At 37.8% G+C, this 26159-nt stretch overlaps 1 protein-coding gene and 1 pseudogene across 1 annotated transcript; both read left to right on the forward strand.

Annotated features, from left to right (window-relative positions):
* The first annotated feature begins 260 nt into the window (after window positions 1-260).
* On the forward strand, window positions 261-4440 carry LOC104085488 (flavonol synthase/flavanone 3-hydroxylase-like; annotated as a pseudogene).
* A 19022-nt stretch (window positions 4441-23462) lies between these two features.
* LOC104091429 (jasmonate-induced oxygenase 1-like) lies at window positions 23463-25810 on the forward strand. The gene is made up of 3 exons (XM_009596760.4): window positions 23463-23923; window positions 24895-25216; window positions 25309-25810. Exons 1-3 carry the CDS (start codon window positions 23568-23570, stop codon window positions 25576-25578), a joined length of 948 nt encoding a protein of 315 aa, XP_009595055.1. The 5' UTR covers window positions 23463-23567; the 3' UTR covers window positions 25579-25810.
* Window positions 25811-26159: the final 349 nt, after the last annotated feature.

Below are 26159 nucleotides of genomic sequence, written 5' to 3' on the forward strand. Positions count from 1 at the left end.
TGTACGGATTGAAACAATCTTCTAGATAATGGTACAAATGATTTGACAAGTTTATGTTGCGGCAAAAGTACAGAAGAAGCAAATACGATCATTATGTATATTTGCGCAAGCTTGAAGATGGATCTTTCATATATCTTCTCCTATACGTTGATGATATATTGATAGCTTCCAAAAGTCAAGAGGAAATTGAGAAGTTGAAGATTCAACTAAGAAAGGAGTTTGAGATGAAGGATTTAGGTGAGGCGAAGAAAATTCTTGGCATGGAGATAAAAAGAGATAGACACTCAAAGAAACTCTATCTATCTCAGAAAGAATACTTAAAGAAAGTAATAGATCGATTTGGCATGAATGAGAACACGAAGTCGGTTAGCACTCCTCTTGCTCCTCACTTTAAGCTGAGTGTTGCTATGTCGCCGAAGAATGAAGCTGAACGAGAGTATATGTCAAGAGTTCCATATGCGAATGCCGTTGGTAGCTTGATGTATGCAATGGTTTGCACAAGACCTGATATTTCACATGCTATCGGAGTTGTAAGCAGGTATAAGCATAATCCAGGAAAGGAGCATTGGCAAGCTGTAAAATAGATTCTACGGTATATTTGTAATACTGTAGATGTTGGATTGATTTTTAAGATGGAAGATAGTTAGTATCTAGTTGGATATTGTGACTCGAATTATGCGGGTGATTTGGACAAGCATAAATCAACTACTGGTTATGTTTTCACTTTTGCAAATGCACCAGTTAGTTGGAAATCTACTTTGCAGTCAATGGTTGCTTTGTCTACTACTAAGGCAGAGTACATGGCAATTACGAAGGTTGTAAAGGAGGCAATTTGGCTTCAAGATCGCTTAGAGATCTTGGTATTGTCAAAAAAGCATCACACTATTTTTTGATAGTCAGAGTGCTATAGAATTAGCAAAGAACCAAGTTTATCATGCAAGGACGAAGCACATTGATGTTCGATATCACTTTGTACGAGATATTATAGAAGAAGGTGGAGTCATGGTGCAGAAAATTCGGACTACAGACAACCCTGCCGATATGCTTACAAAAGTAGCCACTGCAATCAAGTTTCAACATTGTTTGAACTTGATCAACATTGTTGAACTTTAAAGATTGAAGTTGAAGACACAATTAAAATTTATCAGTAAGAAAAAATTGCAAAAGTGGAATCTTACCAAGGTGGAGATTTGTTGAATTTTGACAAGATTAATGTGAACTAGTATGAACATTTGAAGCCTCCTTTTAGGAAGAAATTGGTAGATACATTTTTCATGCATTTATATTGCATGTTCATACTTAATATGATGTCATGCATGACATTATTAAGGCCATTTCCCTTCTATAAATAGCAAGGTTTTTGTTCATTTGTAAATATCTCTCACTTGCCTTCTTATCTCCGAAGGCATTTGAATCTTCTTTCTCTCTTATAGTATTTCACTTATATTTTTGGAGTAAAATAAATTTGAGTTGATTGTGTCCGAGGACTAGGCAAAAATTAAATTTTGCCGAACCTCGTTAATTTCTGGTGTTCATTTTATTATTGTCTCATTAACTATTTATTAGCTACTTTTAGATATAGTAGTTGTGATTTCATCACTCTCTATATATTCGGATTCCGCAACATCTCCATTTTTGAAATAAGAAGAAGAAGAAGATGGGAAAAGGAAGGCTATGGAGCAAATAGAGGAAGCCTGTGTTAACTGTGGCTTCTTCCAGATTGAGAATCATGGAATTCCTTTGGAGTTGCTAAACAGAAGAATGGATTTGTACAAGATCTTCATTGTTTCTTCAGATGAAGATAAACTCTTGGTCTCTCCCAAGCCTGGAGGTACTGTACCACCTGCTGGTTATTCACAACATTCGGACGAGAAGTATTGATTCTTAATGCATCCTCTGGCGTCAATGTCTACCCCAAAAATCCACCTCAATTCAAGTACGTCTTCATATTCTCTTCCTCATTCCTCAAACTTATACACTTCCAAATTGGTTTGATTAGTTCTAGAAAATAATTTAGGATAAAAATCGTGTATTCGGATTTGTTTCAGATCTTTTCTGAATTCCGAACATATTTTGAATTGATTTTTTAATCCAAATTTGATGTTAATGGAAAGCTATTGCTTTTTAATTTTATAAGAATTAAACAAATAGATACTTGTATCAGAAGGGATTCGGTACGGTATTGGAAATTCCACAATCACTTCAGCCTGTTTGGCCAAGATGGAGAAATCAGCTTATTTTGAAAGTGTTTTTTTAAAAAAATGCTTTTGAAAAAAAATATTTTCATAGAGATGCAGTTTGTGTTTGGATAATCACTCTGAAAAGCACTATTGAGCAATAACTTGTGTTTGACCAAACTTTTCAGAAAGTGTTTTTAAGTATCAAATTAAATAAGGACATGAATAGATTTACTTAATAGTGAATATTATAAGTAAATAAATAATCTTAAAAATTTGTTATTACAGGCAATAATTAAATCATTTCATTTTATTTAAGTAAAATATAAAAATAAAATTTAAAAGTACTTAATTCTTTTAATATAAGTTAAATATATTAAAAATCATTCAACAAATATAAAAGTATTCACCCCTAAAGTCACTATTTATTAGAAATCTATCCTAAAAATAATAAAAAATATTTATACATTAATATCCTAAGTATTAGATTTAATGGTTATTTTGGTATATACTATATTTTGTTAAGGGTATTTTTAGTAAGAAGAAAAGTCAAAATTGCTTCTGCTTTTGGGAAGAAGCTACTTTTTCTGCTTCTCAAAAACTGTTTCTGCTTCTTCCCAAAAAGCTTGGCCAAACACCTCAAGTTAGGGGGAAAATGCTTTTGAGAAAAGAAAAAAAAAGTATTTTTGGCCTCTTGAGAAGCTTGGCCAAACAGGTTATAAATTAGTCAAAATTGAATCAAGGGAGAACCCAGCCCAAGCAAAGAGTAACTCTGTCATGGTGCTTCCAGAAGAACAAAAATAATTTGCATTTTCGTCTTTGTTTAATTTGTAAAAAGAATCTTTACTTTTTTGTATTGGACTAATAAGATGAACTTAAATGAAGCTAACATGGACATTGAGGATCATATGGTCGATCTAATTTACTTGGAATTGAGGCATAATTGTTATTATTGTCACAGTCTTAACTTCTTTTGTGGAATACTTTTGAATTTTGATATTCTTAGATAAGTTTTGGAGGAGATGATTTCGCACTTCACCAAATTAGGGGTTCTATTGGAGAGCATCATAAGTGAGTGTTTGGGCCTCCCTCCTAACACATGCAATATTCAACAACAATCGGTCATGGGACTTATTGATTGGTCTCCACTTTTTTTCAGCAACAGAAGCTGAAGACAATGGAAAATCTGCACATGAAGATGGCAACTGCATTACTTTTGTTTACCAGGATGAAGTTGGAGGCCTTCAAGTGCAAAATGATGGGCAGTGGATTCCAATAGAACCTTCCAAAGACAAACTAGTTGTTAATATAGGTGATGTGATTCAGGTAAATCTCAGTTGGTATGAGAGTTAATTACCATTATCCCAAAACTAAAAGAATAAGTTATTTAATATTTGATTTTTTTTTGTGATATGTATGGGAAAAGATGTTTAGCAACAATAAATTCAAGAGTGCAACTCATAAATTGGTGAGAGTGAGAGGGAAAAGCCGCTACTCGCGTGCATTCTTCTATAACTTGCAAGGAGACAAGTGGGTTGAGCCATTACCACAATTCACAAAGGAAATTGGAGAGTCACCCAAGTACAAAGGATTTTTCTACAAAGCATATGTGCAGCGGATAGCAAGAAAATGGACTCATCCACCCGCTAGACCTGAAGATCTCATCCATATAACCCACTATTCAATTTCTAATTAGAGAACTCTATGTTGTGATATTTCCAAAAATTGGACAAATGTCCTTCCATGTGGCAATCTTGCATGGGAAATTCAAGACAAGTGTTATACACTTGTCATTCTCTATGCTTCTCTTATAGCCTATAAATAGGCCTTCAAAATAGCCATCAATGATCAGTATCTTTTCCCTTGCCTTTTCGTTCCTCTTCAAGCTTCCTTTTCTTTCCTCCTTAAACTTTTGTAGTCTACTTTCTTTGTTCCCCTCTTTTTAAATAGCTGAATTTGTAATTTAATATTTTGCTGATTCATGTATCCTCCTAAATAGAGGTAGGCTTGTTTAATCCTGGAGAGACATTTCATACTACTGAAATAGTTTCTTAGGACAGTGCCCAGCATGACTCAAGTCAATTCGTGTATCCGCTTACAAAGAATATTGAAACAGTGTTATTATTGAAATTTTTGCTCTCATTTCCTACGATCTAAGAAACTATGGCAAATAACACTGATGCTGAAAGTACTACTGATACTACCAATATTGGCGCTACCTCCACTGCCCCAGTTCCAGTTGCACTATCATATGCCAGGCCATTTCCAGATGTGTCGAATATCGAAATTTTTGCTAATAAAAATTTCAAGCGTTGGCAAGAACGTATTTTCTCACTACTTGATATCCATGGTGTTGCACATGCACTGTTGCATCCGCAACCTAGTCCAAACACTGATAATAAAATAGTAGAATCTTGGCAATATGCCAACAAGGTATGTCATCATGCTATATTACAAACTATTTCAAATGAACTGTTTGACGTGTATTGCAGTTACAAGGAAGCAAAAGCTATCTGGGAAGCCTTAATTAAAAAATTCACTACTGAAGATGCTACAAAACAAAAATTTATAGTAGAAAAATTTTATCAATGGCAGATGAGAGATGATAAAGAGATGAACGTGCAAATCACCGAATATCAAAAATTGCTAGAAGACTTGAAGGTTGAGGGGATGTCATTACCAGAAAAGTTTGCTGCTGGAGTGGTGATTGAGAAGCTGCCTGACTCATGGAGTGACTACAAAAATAACTTAAGGAAGATTCCAATTTGACCATTGAGGAAATTGTGACCCACATCCTAATTGAAGATTCCAACAGAAAAGAATCTGCCAAAACTAGGATGACAGCTCTTAAAGCAAACTTAGTGCAAAGCAACACCAACAACCGTAAAAGGTACGAGAATAAGTCTCAAGATTGCAAGCCTAAAAATCCTAACCTTAAAAGAAAAAAGGGCTCTTGTTTTATTTGTGGAAAACCAGGCCATCATGCCTCACAGTGTAGGTACAGAGCATGAAATAACAAAGGAAAAACTAATACTCCTAAGGCTAACTTAGCTGAAGGAGGTGATATTATTGCAGCTGTCATTTCTCAAGTAAACATTGTAGCACGTGCAAAAGAATATGTGGTAGACTCTGGGGCTACTCGGCACTTTTGTGCAAATCGAGAAGCATTTTCCTCTTATACTCCTATAGAGGATGATAGAGAAAAGGTCTACCTTGGAGACTCAAGTACTACCAAAGTCTTGGGTAAGGGTAAAGTTCTCCTGAAACTCACTTCGGGAACTTTAGCCCTTGTTGATGTACTGCATGTTCTTACTATGAGGGAAAACTTGATCTCTTTATCCTTATTGGGAAGAGCCGGAGTGAAAGTGTCATTTGAATATGATAAGATCATAATGACCAAAAATAATATGTTTGTGGGAAAGGGCTATTATAACCAAGGACTCTTTGTACTAAATATTTCTGATATTATCAATGGAAATGCATCTACTTCCTAAAGAAAATGCAGTCACTAGGATTAATATCTGGTTTAGACTCAAATAATATTGATAAGTGTGAAATATGTGCTGAAGCTAAAAGTACCAGAAAGACTTATTTTTCTGTAAATAGAGAAACTGAATTATTATCCTTGATTCACACTGACTTAGGCAATTTAAAATAAACCATGACCAGAGGTGGTGAAAGGTATTATGTGAGATTTATTGATGATTTTTCCAGATATACTAAGTTGTATTTGCTTAGAAATAAAGATGATGCCTTTAATGCTTTTATTTCTTATAAAACTGAGGTTGAAAATCAACTTAGTAGAAAAATCAAGAGAATTAGATCTGATAGAGGTGGAGAATATTTATCTTTGAATGTTTTTTGTGAAAAAGAAGGAATAATTCATGAAGTAACTCTGCCTTATTCACCCGAGTCAAATGGAGTAGCTGAAAGAAAAAATAGAACATTAAAAGAGATGATGAACTCTATGTTAGTTAGTTCTAATACTCCTAATAATTTGTGGGGTGAAGCTATTTTATCTGCATGTCACTTACAAAATAGAATACCACATAGAAGAACTGGCAAAACTCCGTATGAATTGTGGAGGGGTTATAAACCTAACTTGAAGTATTTAAAAGTGTGGGGGTGCCTTGCTAAAGTTCTTTTGCCTGAACCTAAAAAGAGAAAAATAGGTTCTAAAACTGTTGATTGCATACTTATTGGATATGCTGAACATAGTGATGCATATAGATTTCTTGTTTTAAAAAGTGATGTGCTTGATTGCAATACTATAATTGAGACAAAGAATGCTGAGTTCTTTGAATATATTTATCCACTGTCTGATAAAATTTCTCATACACCTGTTGAAACAAATAATAAAATTACCTCTAATGAGGAACTGAGAAGGAATAAATGGCTTAGGAAAGAATATTTTTCTTATAGGAATGATTTTCAGACTTTTCTTGTCGATAATGAACTATCAAATTATTTTGAAGCTATAACTTCTTCAGAAGCTAATTATTGGAAAGAGGCAATAAAAGTTGAAATCGATTCTATTTTAAAAAATAAAACATGGATTTTAACAGATTTACCTCCTGGTGCAAAGCCTATTGGTTGTAAATGGATTTTCAAAAAGAAATTTAATCCTGATGGATCTTTAGATAAATATAAAGCTCGGTTAGTAGCAAAAGAATTTTTTCAAAAATAAAATATAAATTATTTTGATATATTTGCACCAGTGACTAGAATTTCTTTTATTCGAGTTTTAATTGCATTAGCTTCTATCCATAAGCTTTTTATCCATCAAATGGATGTCAAAACAGCTTTTTTAAATGGTGATTTAGAAGAAGAAATTTATATAGTTCAACCTGAAGGTTGTGTCATTCCTGGACAAGAAAATAAAGTTTGTAAATTAATTAAATCTCTTTATGGCCTTAAACAAGCTCCTAAGCAGTGGTATGAGAAATTTGAACAAGTCTTACTGAGAGACGGTTTTTATTCAGTGGAGGTGGATAAATGTGTTTGTACTAAAGTGGTAGACAATGATTATGTGATAATATGTCTATATGTTGATGACATGCTTATATTTGGTAAAAGTTTAAATATTGTGTAAAGTATTAAATTATTTCTGTCTGCTAATTTTGATATGAAAGATCTAGGTGAAGTAAATACAATATTGGGAGTTAAAGTTATAAGGAGTGAAGATGGAATAATATTGTCACAAGAACATTATGTTGAGAGACTTCTTAAAAAGTTTGAATATTTTAATATCACATCTGTGAGCACTCCTTTTGATGCTAACTCTCAGTTGAAAAGGAATAATGATGACCCAATTGTTCAATCTAAATATGCACATATTATTGAGAGTCTGATGCATTTAATGAATTTTACAAGGCCTGATATAGTCTATGATGTGTGTAGACTAAGTAGATATACTTATAATCCCAACAGAGAGCATTGATCTGCATTAGCTAGACTAATAAAATATTTGAGAGGAACCATAAATTATAGTATCCTATATAGTGGATTTCCTTCTATTTTAGAAGGGTACAGTGATGCAAACTGGATTTCTGATTCAGATGAGACAAAATTCACTAGTGGTTATGTATTCACCCTTGGTGGTGGTGCAATATCGTGGAAATCAGCTAAACAGACGATCATTGCTAGATCGACTATGGAATCAGAGTTTGTAACTCTGGAGTTAGCTGGTTCTGAGGCTGAGTGGCTAACAAACTTCTTAGCTAATATCCCTTCAATAAAAAACGTATTGCCTCCTGTGTTTATACATTATGATTGCTAAGCGGCAATAGCTATAGCAAAGAATAAATCTTATAATTATAAAAGTAGACACATGAAATTGAGACATGATATCATAAAGCAGATGCTGAGAGATGGAATAATTTTCATTGATTATATGAAGTCAGAAGTTAATTTGGCCGATCCTCTGACTAAACCTGTGGGAAGAAAATTAATTCTTCAAACCTCAAAAGAGATGGGATTAAGGCCGCCATATTGTCATAGAGATGGTAACCCAACCTATGTGATTGGAGATCCCATGAAGTAGGTTCATATGTAATAACAAGTCAATATTGACACTGAAGCACAAAAAGAGAGTGCTTGACTGCTACTAATTGAGAGGATGAATTATAACTTTTAATGAAATTCATATTCCTTTAGGATAATATATTTAAAAGCAGTATACACTTAATGAATTCACCTATATGAGCGTGGAGTGGGGCGGCTTCTATGAGATTTTGGCCTAGTCTCTAGAGCTCTCAAGAATAACCAGGCACGCGCATGGCTTAGTGGCGCAAAACCGCGTTGAACAACAAAATTGTGAGGGTCGAAATGTGATTGATAAAATCTTTGACTTACAATAAGTATTAGTGGTTCATAAAAATATTATATTTCACCAGTAATTCTGTGAGTTAAGTTTTATTTGTCTAAGTTTGGTTCATAGTCGAAAAGACACCAAACCTATTGCATTTGGACCATACAAATCCAGAAAATTTTACTCCTCTTTGTATGAATTTTTTGAAAATATGTGGGGGAACTGTTGTGATATTTTCAAAAATTGGACAAATGTCCTTCCATGTGGCAATCTTGCATGAAAAATTTAAGACAAGTGTTATACACTTGTCATGCTCTAAACTTCTCTTATAGCCTATAAATAGGCCTTCAAAATAGCTATCAACGATCGGTATCTTTTCCATTGCCTTTTCGTTCCTCTTCAAGCTTTCTTTTCTTTTCTCCTTAAACTTTTGTAGTCTACTTTCTTTGTTCTCCTCTTTTTAAATAGTTGGGTTGTAATTTAATATTTTGTTGATTGTTGTATCCTCCCAAATAGAGGTAGGCTTGTTTAATCCTGGAGAGACATTTCACACTGCTGAAATAGTTTCTTAGAACAGTGCCCATCACGACTCAAGTCAATTCGTGTATCCGCTTACAAAAAATATTGAAACGGTGTTATTATTGAAATTTTTGCTATCATTTCCTACACTCTATATGTGATCAAAGATTTTCCTCTACATAGGAAGAAACGTAGGAATAATATGTATGACTTCACTCCAACTATGCAGACAATTCATTTGAGTGTCAGTTCTTCAATCAGCTATTCCATTTCACTTGTTTTCTGAACCTCTTCTTCTATAGATTGAACACTATCATACAAGTGTTATTACACTAATTCTGATTTTTAAGTTACATGGCAGAGATGTGCTCTTTTAACTAATTAAACGCGATTGCTTAAAAATATTGGGGGGAGGGAATGGAAGTTGGAAGGCCAAATACATAGACAGCCCCTTAAAGTTGGTCCCAAATTTTATTTAAACACTCCAACTAGTATTTGTGCCTATTGAACACTTTAACCCAATAGAAGTGTACCTATTGAACACCCCTCATAATGTGTGGAAGTAAAACTAGGCGAATGAACTGCAAGCACGTGACATGAAAAAATTAACGAATAAAAACAAGCCAAGTTATTTTGTTAATCTAAAAAATGTGTTAGGAAAAAACAAAAAACAAAAAAAACAAAAAGAAAGAGAAAAGAACCCCACTGCTATTCCCCTCCCATCGATGTCAATGCTTTCCGACTAAACAATCAATAGCTTCTCTTTTAATGAAAAAATTCATAAGCTTGAATGGTCCAATATTAACTCCATTTTCTAATTAAGGTAAACAATTAATATTTTTATAAAAAAAAAGAATCACATTTCTAATTAAAAACTCCACTGCAGACACCGGTTTGCCACCAATACCAATATTACTTTTCTATTTCATACAATTACCTCCATTTTTTGTATCAATATTGCCTTCATCTTCTCCAGTGATTAAACCATCTGAGCAAAATCTGTAACCCATTAAGGTCATTTCACTACTAAGACATATTTTTGTTGTGCTTTCACCTTAAACCATCATCTCTTTCGGCCATCATATACACCACCAAATACACTGCATCTTCATCACCATCTCTTGGGACCATTATCGACAATAACCAGACAGTCAATTCAAGACCACCATCCTTTTAACGGCACCTTCACACTACCAAGTCATCTTCAAAATTGTTGTAGTGCTCTCTACCGACGATGTCACCGGCCACTTCTGAAGTGGGTGTTAGACAGAGAAAGGAGATACAGATAAAGAAGAAAGGAAAAAATATTATTATATTTAAGTAGTCACACGCTCAAAGTTTGGGTAAAAGTCACTTCTTTTGCCATATCAGCGGGTGGGTTTAATAGGTACACTTCTATTGGGATTAAAGTATTCAATAGGTACAAGTGTTAGTTTGAGTGTTTAAATAGAATTTGGGACCAATTTTAAGGGTTGTCTATGTATTTGGCCAAGTTGGAACTATATATATGGGGCATTTGCGTGGTTCATGTTTTTAATTCGATTACATCAGACAAGCTTGTAAACGTATGTGTTATGACTTATGACTACTATATACTTGATGCTAATTATCCTTATACTGATTCTCATAATTGGAGCGTGTTACTGGCTTGTAGTGAAGAATTTTTTATTAAATTCATAAAGTGGGTTAATTTCATAGATAGTTTTATTGCATCAAAATCATAAAATTAGTGTAATAGAAAAATAACTCAATTATGCCGATATATGTAGCAGATTTAGCATTTTCGGCCTTTTTATTTTATTATGATATATATCATAATTAATTAATCAGAAAGTTAGATGAATTTTTGTGAAATTAATTCTTTCTGAAGACTTGCCAACTTTGATTGTCTCAACAATTTTTCAGATTCAATGCTTTTCTTTTTACCTCTTCCAGCTCTCTCTTATGAAAGAGTACATAGCACTGCTATTCTTTCCGTTGGCTTACTCACCCTCTCGCTACAGCTATGTCAATTCTTTTGTCCCTTTTTCTTCAAAGCATTTTGAGATCCTTTAATCTATTTGTATACGGTCGAAACTGATTTCGGCCTTCGTACGACTAATCGAGATGGGATCATATTGGACCGAATAAAGTATTCATAATATTGAGATGGGATCCGAAGATGGCACAAACGAGCTTCAAATTTCAGGTACAGGTCAAATACCGAGTTCGAAGTCATTATCGAGCTCAGGTCCGAATCGAACTATGATGAGATGTGATGGAATCGAGCTTAAGGGCCAGAGGCCAACCGATACCGAGCCGAAGTAATTACCGGACCCTGAGTCGACATCAACCTCAAACGCACATCGAGCTCTAAAACTGGAAACCGACCAATGCTGAGTCCGATCAAGATTGAGCTCATAGACAAAAGTCGTTGCAGCCGCACTAAGGGAGAGAATCTCGACGGAAATTAGGGAAAAGCTGATTTATTATGGGTTCCCCACTATGTATTTTTAATTATATCTAAAGTAGGATCCCCCACTATAAAATGGATGACTATATTTCTGTGAAGGATCAAGTTTGGTATACATTATAATTCAGATATCATACTGAAGAATTGTCCTTTTTTAGCTTTATAAATTGATTCATCTTGCTTAATCCATAAATCATCCTCTTTTCAACTTTGTTTATTTTTCATTCTTTACAGACAATATTCGATATTTCTATTTACTCTTATAAATTGTGTCAAGTTATACCATATACCCTTAGAACTACGTACAAATTCAACTCTTTCCATTTTTCGGGTAAACAGTTTGGCGCCCACTGTGGGGCTAAGGATAACAGTGGTTATTTGATACAAGTCTGCAAAACACACCATTTTACGCTTGTTGTTGAAAATGTTTTTGATTAGCAACAATAAACTCTCAATTAATGGCTTTACCTATCGACAACGAAGATGTCCTTCAAGGTGAAAACAACAACTTGACGCCTAGGGCCGAAAGGCCGCTCGTCGATGCCGTTGGAGCCCGAGTCGAAGTACCATTAAACGTTAATTCGCATGTGGCTATCGAAGAAAATCAACGTTCTGAACCTGAAAATAGCATTCATGGTGGTACTCGATCTGTAGCTTGAGATACCCATAACGTTGAGGAAAACGGAATCAGCTTGCGTATGATTTTTAAAATATTGCAAGCTCAACAAGTAGCGATAGCTCAGTTGCAGAGTCAAACCGGGGTACCGAGCAGACCGGAGCCCAGTTCACCCCGAGAAATCACCCACAGAATAGAGCCAGCTGTAATAAGTTCAAATAAGTAAGAATCAGGGACTAATCCCGAAATTACTAAGATGTTCGAAGAACTGACCAAACGAATAGAGTTAGGAGAAAGGAAAATCGAGGCAAACGACAAAAAGATGGAAACGTATAACTCCAGGGTCGATCAGATCCCGGGGGCACCACTAGTGTTGAAAAGTTTGGATTCCAAAAAATCCGTGCGAAAACCTTTTCCGCCAAGTGCAACTCCAAAATCGATCCCCAAAAAATTCTGCATGCCCAAAATTCCTAAATGGAACGACGGATCCCAACGAACATGTCATCTCTTAGCCATTAAAGGGAATGACCTAGAAGATGATGAAATCGAATCTGTGTTGTTGAAAAAATTCGGAGAGATCCTTTCGAAGGGAGCAATGATTTGGTATCACAACCTACCACCAAACTCCATCGACTCATTCGCCATGTTAGCAGATTCTTTCGTAAAGGCACACGCAGGGGCCATAAAGGTCGCAATGAGGAAATCGAACCTTTTCAAAGTAAGACAAAGAGGTAATAGAATGTTGAGAGAGTTCGTGTCCCGATTTCAAATAGAACGCATGGAATTGCCATCGGTCACAGATGATTGGGCCGTTCAAGCTTTCACCCAAGGGTTGAATGAGCGGAGTTCGATAGCATCACGTCAGTTAAAATAAAGTTTGATCGAGTATCCGGCCATGACCTGGGTAGATGTGCACAATCGATATCAGTCGAAGATCAGGGTCGAGGACGATCAACTAAGAGCCCCCTCTGATTCAGTATATCCAAATAGGTCGGTGGTTAAAAACTATGTGGACATCGACAGGGAACGAAGGTCGAACAAAGAGCGATATCAACCATATGCCGCAGATCGAAAGAATAATGGTTCAGGACGCAACTCCACTCGGAACAATCGAAGAAGTGATCAAGGACAGAGTTCTCAGGGACTTATGAACAAAAGTAGTTTCAACAAGTATGTTGATTCCACAGAAGCACCTCGATTATTGAAATATAACTTTAGCATCGATGCATCGGGAATTGTATCGGCAATCGGAAAGATCAAAGATACCATGTGGCCCAGACCCATACAGACTGATCCTTCCCAAAGAAACCCAAATTTGATGTGCAAGTATCATGGCATGCATGGTCACAAGACCGAGGATTGTAGACAATTAAGGGAGGAGGTAGCCCGTATATTCAACGAGGACCACTTTCGAGAGTTCCTCAGTGATCGAGCCAAGAATCATTTCAGAGAAAGAGACGCCAACAAGAAAAATGAACAGGAGGAACCCCAACATGTCATTCATATGATCGTCGGTGGGGTCGATTAGGGAAAAACGAACCCGAGACTATGTGCCCGAAGGAACTTTGTCATTCAACAACGGAGAAGCGGAAGACATTTTTCAGCCCCACAACGATGCTCTAGTAATTTCTATCTTATTAAGTAAAGTTCAGGTTAAGTGTGTTTTAGTGGATCCAGGTAGTTCGGCAAATATCATCCGATCGAGTGTCGTGGAATAGCTCAGCCTATAGAATTAAATCATACCCGTAGCTTGGGTTTTAAATGGCTTCAATATAGCCAGTGAAACAACTAAATGGGAGATTATTTTACCGGTGAACGTGGCTGGAATGATTCAAGACACCAAGTTTCATGTAATCGAGGGCGACATGAGATATAATGCCCTGCTCAGAAGACCTTTGATCCACAATATGAGGGCAGTCCCTTCGACCCTCCACCAAGTGATGAAATTCCCAACGTCGGACGGTATAAAAATAGTATACGGGAAACAGCATGCCGCAAAGGAAATATTTGCGGTCGATGAGGTAACACCGATATCGACACTATCAACCTCGGAGAGGCCGAGCATCAAAGGAGAGGAGGAAGTCAAATAGCAATCACAGTCATCAGTCTCGACCGAATCGGGGAAGCAGGAGATAGAAGAAGAAAAGGAGGACTTTTTGACCCCTCGAACTTTTATTGTTCCCGAAGACTCCGACGCCACTAAATCAACGGTCGAAGAGCTGGAACAGGTTATATTGATCGAGCACCGACCCGAGCGAAACGTATACCTGGGAACGGGATTAACCCCCGAACTCAGGAAGAGGCTTATTCAATTCCTTATTGATAACATAGATTGTTTTGCTTGGTCCCATTTAGACTTGACAGGGATCCCACCAGAGATAACGACGCATCGGCTAAGCCTGGACCCCGGGTTCAAAATGGTGAAGCAAAAGAGGAGACCCAGTCCGAGGTAAAGCAAGCATTCATAAAGGATGAGGTAACTAAACTTCTCAAAATAAGATCCATTCGGGAGGTGAAATATCCCGAATGGTTAGCCAATGTAGTTGTAGTTCCTAAAAAAGGGAACAAACTTCGAATGTGTGTAGATTATAAGGATTTAAGCAAGGCGTACCCCAAAGATTCTTTTTCACTGCCTAACATCGATCGCATGATCGATGCCTCGGCCGGCCACAAAATCCTTACTTTTCTCGATGCCTATTCCGGGTACAATCAAATCCAAATGAACCCGGAGGACCAAGAAACAACTTCATTCGTCACTAAGTATGGGACATATTGTTATAATGTAATGCCCTTCGGGCTAAAAAATACAAGAGCTACTTACCAACGTCTAGTAAATAAAATATTCGAAGAACAATTAGGTAAATCAATGGAAGTTAATATCGATGACCTGCTAGTTAAGTCCTTGCTCGCAGAGGACCATTTGGCTCATTTGTAGGAAACGTTTGAGATTTTACGAAAATACAACATGAAGCTCAACCCCGAGAAATGTGTTTTCGGGGTCGGTTCGGGCAAGTTCCTTGGCTTCATGGTATCGAATCGGGGGATCGAGATCAACCCCGATAAAATCAAGGCCATCAAAGACATCACCGTCGTGGACAGTGTAAAAGCCATACAGAAGCTAACCGGATGGATAACTGCATTAGGTCGATTCATCTCGAGGTCGTCAGATCGAAGTCACCGATTTTTCTCTCTACTCAAAAAGAAGAAAGATTTTTCCTGGACCCCGGAATGCCAACAGGCATTAGAAGAATTGAAACGATACCTATCGAGCCCACCACTGCTCCACACTCCGAAGGCAGATGAGAAACTTTACTTGTACCTGGCAGTATCAGAAATAGCGGTAAGTAATGTCCTAATTTGAGAAGAGCAAGGTACACAATTTCCCGTTTATTATATAAATCGAACCTTAGGGGAAGCAGAAACTAGGTATCCGCACTTAGAGAAATTGGCACTTGCACTGATAAGTGCCTCTAGGAAGTTAAGACCATACTTTCAATGTCACCCCATATGTGTACTAACCACTTACCCACTTCGTAATATTTTGCACAAGCCCGAACTATCAAGCCGATTGGCCAAATGGGTCGCGAACTCAGTGAGTACGATATCGAATATCAACCCCGGACGGCCATCAAGTCTCAAATTTTAGCGGACTTCGTGGCCAATTTCATGACAACCCTCGTACCCGAAGTCGAAAAGGAACTCTTGTTGAAATCGGGTACATCATCGGGAGTATGGACCCTTTTCACGGATGGTGCTTCGAACGTGAAGGGGTTCGGGCTAGGCATCGTTTTAAATCCACCGACAGATAACACTATTAGGAAATCTATCAAAACTACTAGGTTGACTAACAACGAGGCCGAGTATGTGGCCATGATTGCAGATCTCAAGCTAGCTAAAAGCTTGGGAGCAGAAGTCGTTGAAGCCAAGTGTGATACTTTACTGGTGGTAAATCGGGTAAACAAAAACTTCGAAGTTCAAGAGGATAGAATGCAAAGGTATTTGGACAAACTATAGGTAACTTTGCACCATTTCAAATAATTGACTTTACAGCATACACCTCGAGAACAAAACAGTGAGGTCGATGCACTTGAAAATTTGGGGTCATCGGTCGAGGAAGATGAGATTAGCTCGGGGACTGTCGTCCAACTCTCGAGATCTATGATCGAGGAAGGCCATGCCGAGATAAACTCTACAAGCTTAACCTGGTATTGGAGGAATAAGTATATTGAATACTTGGAGAACAGAAAGCTCCCATTGGACCATAAAACTTCGAAGGCCCTACGAACCAAAGCTGCCCGATTCACATTGACTGCAGATGGAACATTATACCGAAGGACTTTCGATGGACCATTGGCAGTATGCTTAGGACCAGGAGATACTAACTACATCCTACGTAAGATTCACGAGGGTACTTGTGGAAATCATTCCGGTGCCGATCCATTAGTCCGAAAAATAATCAGAGTAGGATGTTATTGGATCGATATGGACAAAGATGCAAAGGAGTTTGTTCGAAAATGTGACAAATGTCAAAGGTTTTCACCGATGATCCATGAGCCCGGAGAGCAACTTCACTCAGTCCTATCCCCATGGCCATTCATGAAATGGGGAATGGATATCGTCGGCCCTCTGCCATCGGCCCCAGGTAAAGCTAAGTTCATTTTATTTATGACTGACTATTTCTCTAAATGGGTTGAAGCACAGGCGTTCGAAAAAGTACAAGAAAAAGATGTTATAGACTTCATCTGGGATCATATCGTATGTCGATTTGGGATACCCGCCGAAATAGTATGTGACAATGGGAAACAATTTATCGGCATCAAAGTGACAAAATTCCTCGAAGACCACAAAATAAAAAGGATATTATCAACACTGTATCACCCTAGTGGGAACGGACAAGCCGAATCGACGAACAAGACTATCATCCAAAATCTAAAGAAAAGTTTGAACGACGCTAAGAGGGAAAATGGAGAGAAATTCTACTCGAAGTTCTTTGGGCATATCGAACAACATTAAAATCTAGTACAAGGGCAACCCCGTTCTCCTTAGTATATGGCTCTGAAGCCTTGATTCCAGTCAAAGTCGGGGAACCCAGTACCAAGTTTCGATATACAACAGAAGAATCAAATCACGAGGCTATGAATACTAGCCTCGAATTATTGGATGAAAAACGAGAAGCTGCTCTCGTCCAATTGGCCGCCCAAAAGCAGCGGATCGAAAGATACTATAATCGAAGAACCAATCTTCGCCATTTTAAAATCGGGAATTTAGTGCAAAGGAAAGTCACCCTCAACACTCGAAATCCAAATGAAGGAAAACTAGGTCCAAACTGGGAAGGACCGTATCAGGTACTCAAAAATATCGGTAAAGGATCCTACAAGCTCGGTATTATAAACGGCAAACAACTACCAAGCAATTGAAATGTGTCGCACCTAAAACAACAATACTACTAAGGTACGACCCTCCCATGTTCGTTTATATTTCGAAACTAACCCTTGCAGAAGTTCGATCAGGAACAAGGATAGATCATTCAACACGAAGCCTTAGGTCTGAAAGAATGTGTTGCACTCTTTTTCCCTTAGACTGGTTTTATCCCAAATTGGTTTTTCGAAAAGTTTTTAATTAGGCAACCATTAATCGTGCTAACTTAGAACAATTCAATAGTATCCGAGGTCTCTTTACAATCAACCTCGAATACTGGGGGGGGAGGAATTACCCTCGAATATATCAAGTAAGTTCAATTGATTATCAAGCTCGATGCAAGAAAGTTACGTCATAACGATAGGGTTTCGATAGGAAAAATTGTAAGAGCCAAATGGTCAAAATGAACCATGCTCGTGTAGTCTGCTCGATCCCTGGTACAAAACATGAACACATGTATAATGATATAAAGAGAAATTTCTTCTTTGTCGATATCTCACGTCTCAAAATCCATCCTCTATTTTACTAAGCCTAAGGGCTATCCTACTTCGAGTTCGAGCAATCAACTCACTCGACCATTAAGCCTACGGGCTACATTACTTCGAGTTCGAGAAATCAACTCACTCGATCATTAAGCCTACGGGCTACATTACTTCGAGTTCGAGAAATCAACTCACTCAACCATTCAGCCTACGGGCTACACTACTTCGAGTTCGAGCAATCAACTCACTCGACTATTAAGCCTAAGGGCTACATTACTTCGAGTTCGAGCAATCAACTCACTCGACCATTAAGCCTAAGGGCTACATTACTTAGAGTTCGAGCAATTAACTCACTCGACTATTAATCCTAAGAGCTACATTACTTCGAGTTCTAGCAATCAACTTACTCGACTATTAATCCTAAGGGCTACACTACTTCGAGTTTGAGCAATCAACTCACTCGATTATTAAGCCTAAGGGCTACATTACTTCGAGTTCGAGCAATCAACTTACTTGACCATTAAGCCTACATGCTACATTACTTCGAGTTTGAGCAATCAACTCACTCGATTATTAAGCCTAAGGGCTACATTACTTCGAGTTCAAGAAATTAACTCACTCGACTATTAAGCCTAAGGGCTGCATTACTTCGAGTTCGAACAATCAACTCACTCGACTATTAAAGCCTAAGGGCTATATTACTTTGAGTTCGAGCAATCAACTCACTCGACTATTAAGCCTAAGGGCTACATTACTTCGAGTTCGAGCAATCAACTCACTCAACTATTAATCCTAATTGATACATTACTTTGAGTTCGAGCAATCAACTCACTTGACCATTCAGCCTATGGGCTATAATACTTCGAGTTTGAGCAATCAACTCACTCGACTATTAAACCTAAGGGCTACATTACTTCGAGTTCGAGCAATCAACTCACTCGACTATTAAGCCTAAGGGCTACATTACTTCGAGTTCGAACAATCAATTCTCTCGACTACTAAGCCTAAGGGTTACATTATTTCGAGTTCGAGCAAGCACTCACTCGGTTATAAAGACCACAAAGTTCTAATTCAATCAAATTGCCTAATGCCTCGAATTTATGAAAACTTTCATAAGGCATTAATGAAACAAGACCATCACAAGGCAGAAAATAAGATAGAGATGAATCAGGAAAAGATCTTTATATATACAAATATGTTTACAACGTCCGAACAGGACCCTACACAGAAAATAGAAAAACTTCTAAGTCTCCTGGTTTTCTCTGGGGGCGGTCTCTTCTCCATCGGGCTCCTCCCCGCTCTCGAATTCACCCTCTCTCCCATCATCATCATCATCATCATCATCGGAATCCAAGGCTGCAGCATCGACTTCGAGATCTTTAGCCCTTTTTATCTCTTCGGCGAGATCGAAACCTCGAGCATGGATCTCCTCGAGGGTCTCCCTCCGAGATCGGCATTTAACAAGTTCAGCAACCCAATGTTCTTGAGTGTTAGCGGTCTTGGTCGCCTCTCTTGCTTGTACCTAAACAGCTTCAGCATCCGCCCGATAGACGGCCACTAATGCATTCGCATTGGCCTTTGCTTTTCTGGCATCAGATTTGGCCTTGGCAAGTTCGGAGGCCAACTGAGCCTCGAGCTCCTCTATTTTTCTTGCTTGAACTGAGCTCTTCTCCTTCATGCTTTGAAGTTGGTTTTCGGCCGATGATAATTGGGTTCGAGCAGTTTCTTTTTCTGCGGCAAGACGATCCATACCATCTTTCCATCCCAAGGACTCCGCCCTTAGCATATCGACCTCCTCATGAAACTTCCCAATCAACTCAAGCTTCTGTTGCAGTTGTGAGATCGAAATATTGGCCACCGTTCTAGGATTGAGCCCATGGGTTTTTGAGATTATTATTACCTGCTCGATCAGGTCAGTCTGGTCTTGATCAGCCTTGGCCAACTCAGCTCGGAGGTCTTTGATTTCTTCTTCCCTTTGCCCGAAGAGGAGTCTAAGGGCGTTCCTCTCCTCCATGACCCATCGGAGGTCGGCCTCGTATCGATGCAGCTCAGCTCGAGACCGAGAACATGCCTCCCGATGAACCGTTGCATCTTACGTAAGAAAGAAAAAAAGAAGTCAGAGAAGAATAGCAAACATAAAAGTAATATCAACTAAGGGAGTTAAAGCTTACCCCATTCAGAGCTTGTTGCACTTCACAGAAAAGGCCCGACATATCACAAGGGCCAGCAACATCCTTGACTTCAGTAAACAAATCACAGAAGGGGTCCTCCCCTTCATGAGATCGGTTTATCTCGAGGGCCCCCAAATCTTGGGCTTACAGAATCTCCCCTTCGGAAAAAGGCAGGGGGAGTGGGTGAGTCTCCGATTACTATTGCCCCAAGCGACTCGCGTGGGGCATTCTACTCAGTTCGGAGAGCTTCAAGACCGGCCCCTTCTGATATACCCACCGTTTGTTGACTTCGGTAGTAAGCAATCTCGATTTTTAACGATTCGGGGACTCTGCCCGAACCTTCCTCCGATATCTCCTCAGTCCGAGGTGGAGCTTTATAAATCACCATCGATTCAGATGCCTTTGGGGCATAAATGGTTTTCTTCATTCGGGCCACCAGCACGGACCCGTCATTTTCTTTTTCTTCTTCATCTTTATCTCTTAGACGCAGAACTGATTCTAAGGACAAAGGGATGTTATTCTTCCTCGGCTTACGAGCCATCCTCATCTTCGATTTTGGATCTTCGGAAGCTGAGGCCCTTTTCTCTTATTATCCTTCACCGATTTTGGAACAGAGGACAAAGCCTCTTCCTCGACGGACAAGGCCCTCAAAACCGCATCTTTGCCCAGGCCTACATACAAGAAAATTGATTTAAGTATATGGAGAGCATCTCGTTCAAACTATCAAAGATACGAGAAAGAGGCTTACCATGATTTTTGGTCTCCCATAGGCCCTTTGACAAATCACGCCATGAGTGCTCGACTTATGAGGAGGTCGAAGCCAGGTCCCGTACCTAGTTCTTGAGGTTAGGGGCTGCACCGGGCATCCAAGAAACCGCTGTATCACAAAAGGGGATATCAGTGAGAAAGAAAACAAAGGAGCAAAACAATAGGGAGATAACAGCAGAGTTACACTTATGCTTCATGTTCCACTCCTCTTGAAATGGCATCTTCTCGGCCGGTATTAGGTCCGAAGTCTTCACTCGAATGAACCGGCCCATCCAGCCTCGATCCTTGTCCTCGTCTAAGCTCGAAAACAGAACCTCGGTAGCCCGGCACTGAAGTTTTATTAACTCGCCTCGAAAGAGACGGGGGCAGTACAATCGAATGAGATGGTCGAGGGTGAAAGGCATCCCCTTGATTTTATTCATGAAGAAACGAATTAAAATAACGATCCGCCAAAAAGAAGGATGGATCTGGCTTAAGGTTATTTGGTATTGACGGCAGAAATCAATAATAACAGAGTTGAGAGGACCTAATGTGAAAGGGTAAGTATACATAGTTAAAAACCATTTCACGTGGGTGGTGATATCTTCTTCAGGAGTCGGGATTACTACTACTTTGTTCTCCCAATTGCAATCTTTTCTTATCTGTTCGAGGTACCCCTCGGTTATCGAATACATAAACCTCGATCTTGGCTCACATCGGCTGGGAACCGACGAGCCTTTGTCGACCTTAAAATCAGAGGTAAGAACACATGCCCCAGGAACGTACTCCTCAGGTCGTGGCTCCACCAGTATTTTGTCGGCGGAAGACTGTGAAGAAGAAGCTTTTTCTTTTTGAGAAATGGTTTTTGATGTTTTCGCCATTTTGGGTTTAAAGATTGAAAATAGAAGAAGGTAACAAAGATTTGGTATTTTTGAAGAAAGATTTTGCAGTAAAAAATCACAGATTTACATATGAACTCAGAAGAAGAACTTAGAAAATTTGGAGATTGAAGATGTAAAAATGATAAATGGTAAAAGGGTGGGCTATTATAGATTGAGCAATGGCGGTTCAATATCAGCGGTGGCCGACCATCGTCTGACACGCATTAAATGTCTTGGTAAACTAAACCGACGGGACAGCTATAACGTACATCATGGTCAGGCTCGATGCAAACGTCAGTGCATATCCAATCGAGCTGTTGGGAAATCATATTATTTCTCGCCACATCCTTCCCGAGAAACGAGGGGACTATCTGTATACGGTCGAAACTGACTTCGGCCTTCGTACGACTGATCGAGATGGGATCATATTGGACCGAAGAAAGTCTTCATAATATCGAGATGGGATCCGAAGATGGCACAAACGAGTTTCAAATTTCAGGTACGGTCAAATATCGAGTTCGAAGTCATTATCGAGCTCACGTCTGAATCGAACTATGATGAGATGTGATGGAATCGAGCTTAAGGGCCAGAGGCCAACTGATACCGAGCCCAAGTCATTACCGGACCCCGAGTCGACATCGACCTCAAACGCACATCGAGCTCTAAAACTGGAAACCGACCAATGCTGAGTCCGATCAAGACTGAGCTCATAGACAAGAGTCGTTGCAGCTGCACTAAGGGAGAGAATCTCGGCGAGAATTAGGGAAAATCTGATTTATTATGGGTTTCCCACTATGTATTTCTAATTATATCTAAAATAGGATCCCCCACTATAAAAGGGATGACTATATTTCTGTGAAGGACCAAATTTGGTATACATTGTAATTCAGATATCATACACTCTCATACTGAAGAATTGTCCTTTTTTAGCTTCATAGAATGATTCTTCTTGCTTAATCCATAAATCATCATCTTTTCAACTTTGCTTATTTTTCATTCTTTACAGTCAATATTCGATATTTCTATTTACTCTTACGAATTGTGTCAAGTTATACCACATACTCTTAGAACTACGTACAAATTCAACTTTATACGTTTTCGGATAAACATTGTTCATATTTAAAATTTTAAATACAAAAACATGGTAAGATACTGTTAATTTAAAAGGCTCAATTTGTAGCTCTGTGTCTAGCCACTGTTTGTTGTTACTAATATAAAATACTCAAAACTGTAGATACTGCAATCTTGTTTCTTATTTTTTTCAAATAACGTCAACTCGTCAAGTACTGCTTCAAATAGTTTACTCTATTTTTGGATACCAATGCACGTCTCTTCTCCCTCAATTAAAGCCAGATGGAATCTAGTGTATTGAGAGGAAATCTTTAAAATGCTAAAAGAATTGTCAAACAAATGACGAAGAGTACTAGATGAGATCTAACGTCGCAAATTATATTAGTTATATGAGGTGAAATCACGTAAAGTTGCTAAATTGAATGCTCCATGTGAGGTGGTTAATTATGTCCCTCCCTATGGTTCTGCAAAGGGAGTAAAATTATTTAATTTAATTAATCAGTAACCACACTTATCCCCTTTTTAAAAAAATATGTCATCAGAGCGCCAAGCTAATCATCAACCAACAACCCACATATATAGACGTACACATTTATTGATTTTTCTCATATAGTTATAGTGTAATCTTGAAATAAGCTTCTTCTAGTACTTCTATACATTTTTTCAAAACAAATACTTTCAGTTTGTAACCTCTTATTATATGCACGAGTTTTACAAGTCCACATGGCTAATTCAGTGATACCAATTGTTGATCTCTCTCCTTTCTTCAGACAAGGAGATAAAGATGGCAAGAGAAAGGTGAGAGAAGTGATAGACGAAACGTGTTCTCGATATGGTTTCTTCCAAATTATCAATCATGGGGTGCCTTTGGACTTAATGAGCCGTGCCCTGAAACTATCAAAAATATTCTTTGAGTCTTCAGTTGAAGAGAAAATGAATTGTTCTCCATTGCCAGGGTCACCTTTTCCTGCTGGCTATAATAGAAAACCAAATCCATCTTATGAGTTTGCAGAGTTCTTGGTTATGCTTCAACCTGGATCCAAATTCAATGTTTTTCCTGCTAATCATTCACATCTCCGGTAAGTTATATGTAATATTAGGACTTAAGTTATATGCATAAGAATGGTCTCACTACTGTTTATCTAACAAATATATAAGGATGAGGTTAGTTTTATCTTTTCCTTTGTATCAAAAAAACTGTTAAAACTCTATACAATGCTTTTATAAATTTTCGGTCCTCTTCCCAGTTACTTAGAAAAAGTGAGCCACCTGTTTAAGTACAAGATACTATCATTATCACCGGACAATTAGACATTCAACCCGTAATCGCATAAATTACATTATCACTATACTTTTATAACCAGGTTACCAATTAAAATTTGTCATATAATTTACTTATATATTTTATAAGTGATCTAATCGTGTAAATATTTTTTATACAATCTGTGCATAAAACTTAAGCTCATAATAGCAACACTTTTATTTTTTCTCTTTTTGCAAAAACTAATTAAGTTGTTTATTTGTAAAGTGGCTCCTAGTTAAACTGGTGGCTAGCATACTTCCCCGTGTCCAAGTTTTCACATTCTGTGCTATCTAATAATTCTTGGCCTCAATGATTGTGGAAACCCTTTAGCTAATACATTCGTTTTGTAAGATAAGAATTAGCACGTTATTGGATCTTTTCGGATTACTACTGAAGTATACAAAATTTGTAAACTATGGCATACGATACAGACTTGATAACTTAGAAACAAAGTTGTAGTCATCTTTTTTTATTTATGACAGAGCTGCCCATGAACTGAATAATTTATATGGGGCTGAAATGATTATGGGCTACTTAATTCTATGTCCCGTTTTATCCATTAATTAGAGTGAATGATTGCATTACTCTATTAATCTAATGTATAGAATACTAATCTATTCCTATCACCCTTTAGGGCATGAAAAGATGAATAGTTAAAATATAAAGAATGAAACTTGACTCTCAAGTTAAACGAATAGCCATTGAGAAGATAATTCAATAATTCATGTTTCTTCAATAATGTTTCAGAGCAGTAATGGAAGATTTATTCGATCAATTTGTGAAGATTGGAGCAATTTTAGAGAGCATACTGAGTGAATCCTTGGGTCTACCTCTTAGCACTTTCCAAGAATTTAACAATGACAGAAATTCAGATGTGTTGACAGCTCTATATTACTTACCAGCAACAGAGAAGGAAAAGATGGGAATAAGTTCACATAGAGATGTTGGATGCATAACATTTGTGTTACAGGATGAAATTGGAGGACTTGAAGTTCTAAAGGATGATAAATGGATCCCTGTAACTCCAAAGGAGGGTGCCCTTGTTGTCAACATTGGTATTATTCTTCAGGTACAAAAAGAAAATATTATTTACACTCAGTGTATATACGTATAAGTTAATAGTTTTGCTTATGAGCTTTATCTTTTTCCTTTTTGTTGAAGGTGCTGACAAATAACAAATACAAGAGTCCAAATCATAGGGTGGTGAGACCCAACGGAAGATCAAGAAATTCATTTTCATTCTTCTATAATATATCAGGGGGAAAATGGGTTGAACCACTTCCAAATTTCACTAAGCAGATTGCTGAGAAACCCAAGTATAAGGGATTTTTTTACAGTGACTATTTGCAAAAGCGCAAGGAAAATAAGCTCAAGCGTACTTCTGGACTTGAAGACGATCTTGGCTTATCTCATTTTTCACTCACTGTATAAAAGATCATTTATGTGTCTCTTATCAAGCATTGTTTCTCTTCATTTCCATATGCTTTTTAACTTTCTAAATTTGTACACATTTGCCTAGTCTCCCCTTGATGATATGGCAATATTTTAAAGCCCTTTGTTGACAAATATCTTAAACAAAAGCATGTGGCAGCCCGTCTAGAAGCTATGAGATAAATAGCAAGAAACTTTTGAAAAATGGCATTTGCCACGTTCTTTCCTCTCAGCATATGGATCCATGCACATGTGCCTATAAATAGGCTCTCAATATAGACAAGAAAATCATTCATTAGCGAGACAAAGAAATCCTTCTACTTCTTTCCTTCTAATTTCGGTCTTCATCACCTTTCCTTTATTTTTTCTTCTCAAAGTTTAGTAGTTTAATTTCTTTTGTTTCTCTCTTTTAACTAGTTGAGTTTGTAATTTAATTTTGCTTATTCATGTATCCTTTTAAATGGAGGTAGACTTGTTTAATCCTGCGGAGACATTTCATACTGTTAAAATAATTTCTTAGGACAGTGCATAGCACGACTTAAGTCAACCCGTTTATCCGCTTACAAAGAATATTATAGCAG

Source organism: Nicotiana tomentosiformis, chromosome 3, assembly GCF_000390325.3.
Source record: "Nicotiana tomentosiformis chromosome 3, ASM39032v3, whole genome shotgun sequence".
Lineage (NCBI taxonomy): Eukaryota > Viridiplantae > Streptophyta > Magnoliopsida > Solanales > Solanaceae > Nicotiana > Nicotiana tomentosiformis.

Excerpts from the sequence above, each read along its gene's own strand:
- LOC104091429 (XM_009596760.4), top strand. The coding sequence starts at position 23,568 with ATGGCTAATTCAGTGATACCAATTGTTGATCTCTCTCCTTTCTTCAGA. Across the intron at positions 23,924-24,894 it reads GCTAATCATTCACATCTCCG|AGCAGTAATGGAAGATTTAT; the intron begins GTAAGTTATATG and ends ATAATGTTTCAG. Across the intron at positions 25,217-25,308 it reads ACATTGGTATTATTCTTCAG|GTGCTGACAAATAACAAATA; the intron begins GTACAAAAAGAA and ends TTTTTGTTGAAG.